This window comes from Monodelphis domestica, chromosome 1 (genome assembly GCF_027887165.1).
Source record: "Monodelphis domestica isolate mMonDom1 chromosome 1, mMonDom1.pri, whole genome shotgun sequence".
Taxonomy (NCBI): domain Eukaryota; kingdom Metazoa; phylum Chordata; class Mammalia; order Didelphimorphia; family Didelphidae; genus Monodelphis; species Monodelphis domestica.
In genome coordinates, this window is record NC_077227.1 from 585828727 (window position 1) to 585839459 (window position 10733).

Consider the following 10733-nt stretch of genomic DNA (forward strand, 5'->3'; position numbering starts at 1 on the left):
ATAATAGATTCTGTGACTGCTTTATCAGAGGTATAGCAGGATCTGACTACCTTTCCACCCTTGTTTTCTATACTATGTTGCAGAAAAACTAAACTACTAACTACTCATCAAGTTCAACCTTCCATCTTATACCTCTGGGCATTTAACATGTAAGTCATGCCTATTTCCATGCCTGGGGTATATTGCCATCTCCTCTCTGCCTTTCAAAGCCTTTGCATTCATTCCAGAGCTAATTTAGGTAACACCTTGGATTGTATGGGGAGTTCAGGGTGGTGCAGTACCTCTTGTGTGAGGGCCTGCTGAGCCCTTGTCCAGGCTGTTCATTCATCTTTAGTGTCTACCTTTTATCCAGCTTTCACCTGTGGATCCAAGAAGTTGTAGCATGTGCAGTAAAACTATCTCAGCAGATGGAATCAACCAGACTGAGGATAACTGACAGGTCTCAAACCTGTCTGTGAGTTAGGGAGGTATCTACCTCAATTATGTGAAGACTTCTCCTGGCAGAATGGACAAATGAGAACAATTTGTTCCAGTCACCCTGAAGGTGGCTAAAGCAAGTACTGTGGAGCACCTAGGGCTTGGTCAGACATCAAAGATGCCAAGGCCATGCACTACATCCCAGGACCAATTGTCATGACTTCTGTCTTGCCACTGGACTTTAATGACTCAGGAAGAGAAAGCGAGGCTGATGACTTTGTGCAACTCTGCCTCACTTAAATGCAATTCATGAGCAAGTCAAGATATCACCCCATGATGCCACTGGTCCCCTTTGAAAATGAGGGAAGAATAACAATAGGTGATATCTTCATCACGTGGTCTTCCTTAATTCTCTCCTCCTTCTCACCCTTAGTTGTTAGCTCACTTTCCCTCAACAATTTCCCTTGTACTTTGTGTTCATGCCTTATCCCCAGTAGAATGTAAGTTTCTTGAGGACAGGAATGCCTCATTTTTGTCTTTATGCCCCTTAGCACTTAGTCATGGTACCTTGCAAATGATAGGAACCAAATGAATGTATTGAATTTAATTGCCTACCTTTGTAGCATCTGAAAATGTAACAAAGGATTATGGATTGAGATGGATAGGACCTCTGAGATTAAATATAAATATATCAAAAAATCAAATATACAAATATAAAGTCTCTGTTTGGCTTTTAAAGCCCTTCACAACCTGGGTCCTTCCCACCTTCTAGTCTTCTTACATTTTACTCTTCTCTATTTACTATATGATCTAGCAGCACAATCCTTCTTAGTCTTCATCATTCAGGATGCCCCATTTCATTACTATTCTATGCCTTTTCACTGTTGTCCCCCAGGCTTAGAATGTTCTTCCATGGATTCCCTGGCTTTCTTCAAATATTAGCTTAAGAGGCCTTTTCCCAATCTTCCTCAAATCTAGAATATTCCTTTGTTGATTATCTTCAACTTACTTTGTATGTATAGTTGCTTACATATTGTCTTCCTGTTGAGATTGTGGGTTCTTTAACAGCAAAGACCGTTTTTTGCCTTTCATGATATCCCCTGCTTGGTACAGTGAACACTTAATAAATGCTTATTTATTTGTTGGCCTTATTAGTTGACTACAGATAAGGAAGATGAACCTCAAAGAGATTAAGTGGTTTGTTAGAACTCACATGGCTTCAGTTTACACTATCTCAGACAAGATGGAACCCTGATCTTCCTTACTCCAAATCCAACACTATCCACTACAACATATTGCCCCTAACAGCTTATACTCTGAGATTGTCTGTTACAACATGAGACATAACAAAAGGTACTAGGATTTTGCGTATCTAATTCAGGTGCAAAGTGGCATCTTGAGTGATTTGATGGGATTTGAAGTACTTATAGGAAAGAAGGACAAGTCTTCAAGAACAGAGAAATAAATAATGGACTTTGTCCAACAAGCCCTTTAGGAAAAGCTCATTTCTAGCAAAAACAAGAACGAAGGAAGAGAAACTCATTAAAATGCATAAAGTTCAAGTAAATCTGGTCATTCTCAAGGAGCCACAATCCCTCCTTTAGAAAACAGACCAAGCTTTTATTTCCCCTCTAATTTTATGTAATTCCAATGCTTTGGCGACTACTTACACCTGGTTATAAATGCTGTTTTCCTTCCCAAAATTGTTTTTGTGGAACTAGATAATGGGGAGGTCTGAATGAACATGAATGAGGAAAAATATATATAACTGTCCTTGTTTGTTCCCATTTAAAAGCTCTGCATGGCCTGGCCATGATGGCACATATCTCTACTGTTTTCTAGTGGGGTAAGCCAAGGCTGACAGATCTCTTGAGCCCAGAAGTTCTAAATTCAATTAGGGCTCAAATCAGGTGTTTGGAGAGAGAGAGAGAAAGAAAGAGAGAGAAAGAGAGAGAGAGAGAGAGAGAGAGAGAGAGAGAGAGAGAGAGAGACAGAGAGAGAGAGAGACAGAGAGAGACAGAGAGAGAGAGAGACAGAGAGAGAGACAGAGAGAGACAGAGAGAGACAGAGAGAGACAGAGGGAGACAGAGAGAGACAGAGAGAGACAGAGAGAGACACACACACACAGAGACAGAGAGAGACAGAGAAGGAGTCAGAGAGAGAGAGAGAGAGCCAGAGAGACAGAGAGAAACAGAGACAGAGAGAGAGAGACAGAGAGAGAGAGTGAGTGAGCGCACCTAAGTGAGTACTAAATCAAGTGTCTACATTATGGATAGAAAGAGCCCCAGGCATCAGTATGATATCAGTATAGTGAATTTGCAAGAATAGGGCATGTTGCACCAGGTTACCCAAGCAGAGTCAAACTGATCCAGATTTGAAAGGGAACTGATCAAAGCTTCTGGGTCAGTTAGTTTTGAAATTGGACCCAGGATTATACCCTTTCACTTCTACTCTAGAAAAGATAGAAAGACCTAGTCTCTAAAGAAAGAAAAAACTATAAGGCAGTGGTCATCAAAACAATATGGTACTGGCTAAGAGACAGAAAGGAGGATCAGTCGAATAGACTTGGCATAAGTGACCTCAGCAAGACAGTCTATGATAAACCCAAAGAGCCTAGCTTTTGGGACAAAAATCCACTATTGGACAAATATTGCTGGGAAAATTGGAAAACAGTATGGGAGAGATTAGGTTTAGATCAACATCTCATACCATACACCAAAATAAACTCAGAATGGGAGAATGACTTGAATATAAAAAAGGAACTATGAGTAAATTAGGTGAACACAGAATAGTATACTTGTCAGATCTTTGGGAAAGGAAAGATTTTAAGACCAAGCAAGAGTTAGAAAAAATTACAAAATGTAAAATAATTTTGAATACATTAAATTTAAAAGTTTTTGTACAAACAAAACCAATGCAACCAAAATTAAAAGAGAAGCCACAAATTGGGGGGAAATCTTTATAATAAAAACCTCTGAAAAAGATCTAATTACTCTAATTTATAAGGAGCTAAATCAATTGTACAAAAAATCAAGCCATTCCCCAGTTGATAAATGGGCAAGGAACATGAATAGGCAATTTTCAGTTAAAGATATCAAAGCTATTAGTAAACACATGAAAAAGTGTTCTAAATCTCTTATAATCAGAGAAATGCAAATAAAAACAGCTCTGAGGTATCACCTCACACCTAGCAGATTGGCTAACATAATAGCAAAGTAAAGTAACAAATGTTGGAAGGGATGTGGTAAAATTGGGACAATAAGACATTAATGCATTGCTTGTGGAGTTGTGAACTTATCCAACCATTCTGGAAGCCAATTTGGGGCTATGTCCAAAGGGCGCTAAAAGACTGCCTGCCCTTTGATCCAGCCATACCACTGCTCAGTTTGTATACCAAAGAGATAAGGAAAAAGACCTATACAAGAATATTCATAGCTGCACTCTTTGTGGTAGCAAAAAATTGGAAAATGAGGGGATGCCCTCCAATTGGGGAATGGTTAAACAAATTTTGGTGATGGAATACTATTGTGCTTAAAGGAATAATGAACTGCAGGAATTTCATGTGAACTAGAATAACCTCCAGGAATTGATGCATAGTGAAAGGAGCAGAACCAGGTGAACATTGTACATAGAGACTGATACACTGTGGTACAATCAAATGTAATGGACTTGTCTACTAGTAGCAATGCAATGATCCAAGACAATTCTGAGGGACTTATGAGAAAGAATGCTATTCACATTCAGAGGAAGAACTGTGGGAGTATAAATACAGAAGAAAAGCAACTGCTTGATCACATGGGTCGATGGGGATATGATCAGGGATGTAGACTCTAAACAATCACCCTAGTTCAAATATCAATAATATGGAAATAGGTCTTGATCAATGACACACGTAAAACCCACTGTAATTATGTGTCAGCTATGGGAGGGTATTAGTGGGAGGGGAGGGAAAGAATATAAATCCTGTAACCATGGAAAAATACTCTAAATTAACTAATTAAATAAAAATTTTAAAAAACAGAGCAAATAATTTTAAAAAAGAAAGAAAAAAAGTTTAAACTCAGAGGCCAAAAGCATCGTGAATGATAGAGAACTTAGTGCTCTATTTTCTCTCTTACAAAGCATATCACAGGGGGTGGGTTTATAAGGAGTGACCCTTCTGGGGTATATGAGGAATAGATTCCCAGGATGACAATATCAGGATGTCAAAACCCATAATTTGGTAGTTCCTTCAAACAAAGAGACAAAGAGGAGCAAGATAATGGCTATAAGTATATCAAATTAAATATAAACTTCAATATTCCCTTCCTGGAAGAATGATTCTACTAGACTAGGGGAAATCAGCAATGCCACACGATATACAATACAGTCACAAGAACTCCAGGACTAAGAGTCAGGAAATCCGGATCCTGGATCTGAAGAAGCTCACTAGGAAGCCTCTGACAAATCACTTTCACACTCTCTTGGCCTCCATTTCCTCCCCTGTAAAAAATGAGGAATAAACTTGAACTCCAAAATCCTTGGAGTTCTAAAAGTCATATCTTTATGACCCTTCATCTTTCCCAAACTCCTACCACTACAATGGAAATGGAGAAAAGAGCCTCTTGTATTCTCTGTAGGCAGGGGAAAATGAGGGGCCACATATTTCTAGTTCAAAAAGAAAAATCAAATGCCTCATTGCATCCCCACCTAGTGGGAGATTAGTTTGAGCAGAATACATGAGGTGGTAGAGGAAGATGCTTTAGTCTCCCATCCTTACCTGAAAAAGAATCATCCCACACATGGGCAGAAGATACACATTAGCCCTTGAGGACTAACACCATGGAGAACAGAACTGACCCAGGAGATGTACTTGGATGGAATGAGAAAGTCATGGTGAGATGTAGGCAGCATATAGAATTAGGTCTCCTAGCTTTTGGATAAGACTATAAGGAAACCATCCCACAAAGGAAGTGGTAACTCAGAAATTCAAAGATCTCTCTACTCATCCAATCTCCTTGAATTTAAGTTCTTTTTATGCTAGAGCTATGGAAAAAGAAGAAAATATTGACCCACTATGATGCAAGGCTTCCATGGGCTGGGCTACCCTGAATCAGAGAGAGATTGGCACTCTTCATCCACATGTACACTCTAGTCTCCATCCCTGGGGAGGTTACCTTCTGACAAGCATTTTCACATTTCTATGGAGTAACACTGACACCTAGGGGCAGATCTAAATATCATTCAAACGAACAATTTGCACAAATCCATTGGGCTTCCTGCAGAAACCCAGAGGGGCCAGACTTCCCTTTTAGAAAAAAGGCATAGCTGATCTTCTGGCTTCCACATTCTTACAAGAATCTTTGGATGGAAGAGTCGATTCTGCAGATTTGCCTCTTTCCTCAGAAACATTAGGCTCCCCAGGAAGAAAGGGAGGAACCTGTAGGCAGCTTTACATCAAGGGAAGCTGACCCCAGTTGGACCATAAAGTAGATTTCCAAACCTGTGAAGTTTATAATGATATGCTTACCAAACTCGCTGGCACAGAGATGCTCTATGATGGCTTCAGATTTCATCTCATTATCACAAGGTGGACACACAGCTGTACCTAGGGGAGGGAAAAGAACAAGAGAAAGTGTAATCAGCAGCTTGAAAGTACAGAAGGGGAGATGGGAAAGGGGGGGTCTAACCTGGTTAGTTCCAATCACTGCAGCCATGTGAGGAAGGCAACATGGTACAGTGGATAGAGCCTTAGATGGGGTGTAAGATGACCTGGTTTCAAATTCTGACCTTTTGCCCTGTTTCTTCATCTGCAAAATGAGTTTGGACTAGGCAACTTCTAAGGTTCCTTCCATCTCTAAAACTATGATCTTGTGAAGGGAATGTGTCCCTGATCTCTTAGTCAGGGTAAGGAGGAAATATTGCTCTTAGTCCAAGTTCTGCATTGCTTGTGGCTCTGATTAAATCAATACTGTCTAAAGAGAAGGGGAATGGTCAAAATAACTCACTTCCTGGTGAATTTTAGATTATTTCAGGCACTGTTTTTCCTTCTAAATACTGGTTGTATTCTATTTTATGGGCCTTTCTACTTTTTTTCTAACATGGATTGTTCATTACTATGATCAATAGTAAAAAGCAGACCCTCTTATTTTCCCCTTACCCAACCCTTTCTCTAACATGACCTTGCCAACATATTTGACCAAGAACTCATTCTCCAGGATATACTGAACCTGGATGATGGTAGATTTAAAAAAAAAAAAGAATGAATTACAATCTTATACATAAACTCCTTCCCCAAGGCACTTTTACTCTCACTCAGAATTACTATGCAAAGGGGAGAATTTCTTGGAAGTGAAGGAGGGGATTTAGTGTGGGGAGGGGTCACCAGAAAGAACTGCCAAATGGAAAGGCAGAAATTGGTGGGGAGAGGTATTTCAGTGACTTTAATTAGTGAATGCCTGTAAAAAGCTTTGAAAGGTGAGGAGTACTGGGGGAGGAGCTAACCATCATTGGAAGGAACTTCTGAGGACTGATCCAGAATGGTTCCTACTCTGACATGAAGCTACTGTAACTACTAGCAGCTAGTAATGAACTGCTCCTCAAACTCCACCTTCTATCTCCCGTCTCCAAGCATTCATGTAAGCCATCTCCCATGTCTGGAATGCAATCTCTCTTCACCTCTTCCTTTCAGAATCTTAGTCTTCTTCCTTCAAGGTCTAACTCAGTGACACTTTTTTTTTTTTAATGAAATCTTCCCTCATCTCCCTTCCTACCACCCAATAAAAAGAAAAATCAAGTAAGTCTTTAAAGAATGACTAATTTAATCAATAAAAGTCATAACAGTGTATAAGGACCTAATAGAAGTAAAGTATCTCAACCAGAAAGAGTCAAGGCAGAGGAGGCCAGATGTTCTTCCCAAGAAACAGCCATATTGACTGAAGCTTCCAAGGGCAATTTCTGCAGCCTACTATCTGCCCTAAAGAAAAACCATGGCCCTGGGAGGGAGACATGGATTGGTACAGTGAAAAAAACTCAGGATTTTGGAGTCATAAGGCCTGGATTCAAATCGTATTTGGTTTAGAGAACACCTAAGGGTCCCTTCTAGTACTGTCCTATGTGCTGGTGAATTTGTGGAGACCCATGTTAAGGAGCTGATGACAAACCTCAAACTACTCAGGAAGGAGCCAGTGCCAGTTCCAGGTGGATGCGTCCTCTGCTCAGAAACATGTCACCAACCTTTTTTCCTTCTTCCCATCCCCCCTCATGAGAGTGGCCTGCAGCTTCTCCTCCCTCATCAAACAGATCAAAGGCACTCCCCAGCATGGGACACAGATAGTGAGAAGAATGTAGCTTCCTGCTCCCACCACCACCAAACACACACACACACACACACACACACACACACACACACACACACACACACACACAGTGTAAGAGAGAAGGAGGATACTTTGAAAGGATGATGAATAACTTCTCCAAACACATTAATGTTGCACTCAGAGCACCTACACACTATAGCTTGGGGAGGATTAATGCTGTGTCAGCAATCGGGAGACAATATGGTACATAGTAGCATGTAATCTCTTCCCTGATTCCAAGCAAGGTTCCAACACAAGCTGGAGGAAGTTTATGTTAAAGTCCATTAGACATATCCTCTACAGAAGGATTACACACACACACACACATATTTAATTGCTCCAAGGAGCAGGCACATATGTCCACTCATTCTAAGAATGGGCATAAGAATGAGCATAACTATCTGGTAAATGCCCAGCAGTCTCAAAATAGTCAGAATCTAGCCTGCAAACTAAGAAACGGACAGTGATCTGTCAGGCTGGTCTACAGTTTGCTCTTCACATAGGATTTGGGGAATGAATACTGCTGTTAGTATCTCATAAACTAGGGCCAGATTTAGCTTAGAATTTCATGCTTTGGCCATAATCGCCGTGTATTGAGAGAGGAAAGGATAGCTGAAGAAGGATGAGGGAAGCACTGCTCAGTGCACAAATAAAGGAAGCAGTGCTAAAATGCTTTCTCATTGCTAGAAAAGCCACTGCCCCTTTCCAAGTAACAATGAAGTCTTAGAAGGATGGAGTACTCAAGTTTGTTCTCTATATGTATCTTAAAAAAACAAACTAGAAACCTTCCTAATGCAAAGTTATAAGAAAAGAATCTGGACAAAAAGCAGAACAAAAGTTAGGTTGTCTGAGGCATGGAATCTACTCTGACACACTTGTCTTCCCTGGGTACAAATTCTGTGCCTTGCTTTGTCCAGAGGTCTTGGTATCTTAAAACTGACTCTTGGAAATTAGGGGAAAGGCAGGTTCCTGAGTGTGAAGTTTGGCCCTAGGAGGTCAGTTTACTACTTCTGAAAATAGCAAGTGTGGAAGTGGTGACCTCTATGTGTTTTCCACATCACTTTCCTCCATCATGGCTATTTCCTTATGGGCAAATTCTGGAGCAGCTTTATTCCAAGGGGAGAAGAAGGAATGTGTAATGCAATATTAATCTGTGACTCCCCTGATATGTACTTGGAGGCCCTACAGACTGCAGAAGAAGGAGGAATGCAATAGGTCATCCATATGAAAGTAGAACCAAGCTCCAATTTGAAAGAGTATAATAATAATTTAGTTTTTTTTAACTTTTTAAAAGCAAAAAAATTCTGAAAGATTTGGGAATAGCAGCAGCAGAGTAGTAGTGTTACTATTAATAACAATAATAATAATAGCAGTAGTAAAGCATGAAGGAAAAACCAAACACCGGGCTTAGGATCTTCTTTAAGTAAATTTAAAATGTATATATACCAGAACTCTGAACTTTCTTTCTTCCCCCGCCCCCCCCCCCACACTCTCTCTTTTGGTTACTCTGTGTCTCTCAGTCTCTCTGTCTATCTCTCTCTCTCTCTCTCTCTCTCTCTCTCTCTCTCTCTCTCACACACACACACACACACACACACACACACACACAGAGTAACACACACATATACAAAAGGCAGATAGGACAAAATTCAGATAATATGTATCGCCTCTTAACTACAAATACAGGAGGAAGAGAAAGCCATTTTAAAAAGCATAATTCTGAGAACGTTCATTTGGTGAAAAGACAGGGTTTCAAAAGCTGAGGCACATCTTAGAGGATTCAGTCTTTCATTTTCTCATTCAAGGAAGACTCGAGTAAGGAAGAGATCATTCAAGTTTCTGTCCTTTGATGAAAAGAGCACACACATGTACCCACTATCCTCCTGGAAGAACCACATAGGAAAGAGAACCCAAGAAATGTGTGATGATGGCCCTTATACAACTACAATTTATGGAAGAAAAGGAAATCTGCTTGGATAGTTCATATATATCCATATTCATGCTAAAGTTTCTAAACAAAAAAAAATGAAACAAGGGCATGAGTTTTTCAAAATTGAGTCTGGTAAAACTTTTTTTTTTTTTAAGTGTGGCTTTTGGGGGTTTTCAGTGTTGATAGGATTGAAGTGCTTGAGAAACCATTCTTCTATAAAGTATGCAATTGCTTGTCCAATAATAAATAGTCCACAGAGGCCTGGCATCCACTCTGAGGAAAGGTGACTTTCAAACTATGGAGTCTTTTGCAAGCAAGGCAATTTAGGATAAAAGTGAAAGCATGCCTTAAAGTTTGAAGAGGTGTGTTCAAATCCTGGCCCAAAATATCAGAGGACTATTTTATATAAGGTCACACAATATCTGTGCAAACTCAATTTCTTTTTCTGAAATCTAGGGCCCTATCTGTAAATTGAGAGGAGTTAGACAACATCAGCTCTAAGTTCCTTTCTAGTTCTAATGTTCTGTGGTTCTAGGCTGAAGTGAAGGAAAACATGGGTCAGGCTAACCCCATCCCCAAAGTCCAGAGAGTGAAAAGATGTATATGTGCTCACACTCATGTGTGTATACTTGAGTATTCAAACATGCTCATACATGATAGGAACAGAGGTCTAGTGTAGCAATAGATCTGGGTGGATAATAAAACATCTGACAGAACATCAAGCCAGAAATTCTCATTTATGCCTCCTTGTTTCCCTGGTTCCTTCAAATCCCAGCTAAAATCTTCAACAGGAAACTTTTCCCAGACTCTCTTAATTCTATTCCCTTCCCTTTGTTGACTATTTACAATTTGCCCTATATAGAGCTCTTTTGTACACAGTTGTTTGCATGTCTTCGCCACCATTTGACTGTGAGCTCCTTGAGAGCAGGAGCTATCTTTGGCCTTTCTTTGTGCCCCTGGAATGCTTAGCACAATGCCAGGGACGTAGTATACACTTAATTATTGATTGAATTGATTAATTGAATGACAGCTAACAGTTACATGGCTAG

General features: G+C 40.0%; 1 protein-coding gene across 1 annotated transcript in view; it reads right to left on the reverse strand.

The window, feature by feature from the left end:
- Positions 1-10733, reverse strand: part of SFRP1 (secreted frizzled related protein 1) — an 83056-nt gene that overhangs the window by 68667 nt on the left and 3656 nt on the right. The window contains exon 2 of the mRNA XM_007476947.3: positions 5927-6004. Within this exon, the coding sequence (XP_007477009.2) occupies positions 5927-6004 (78 nt within the window). The remainder of the gene's footprint in view (positions 1-5926; positions 6005-10733) is intronic.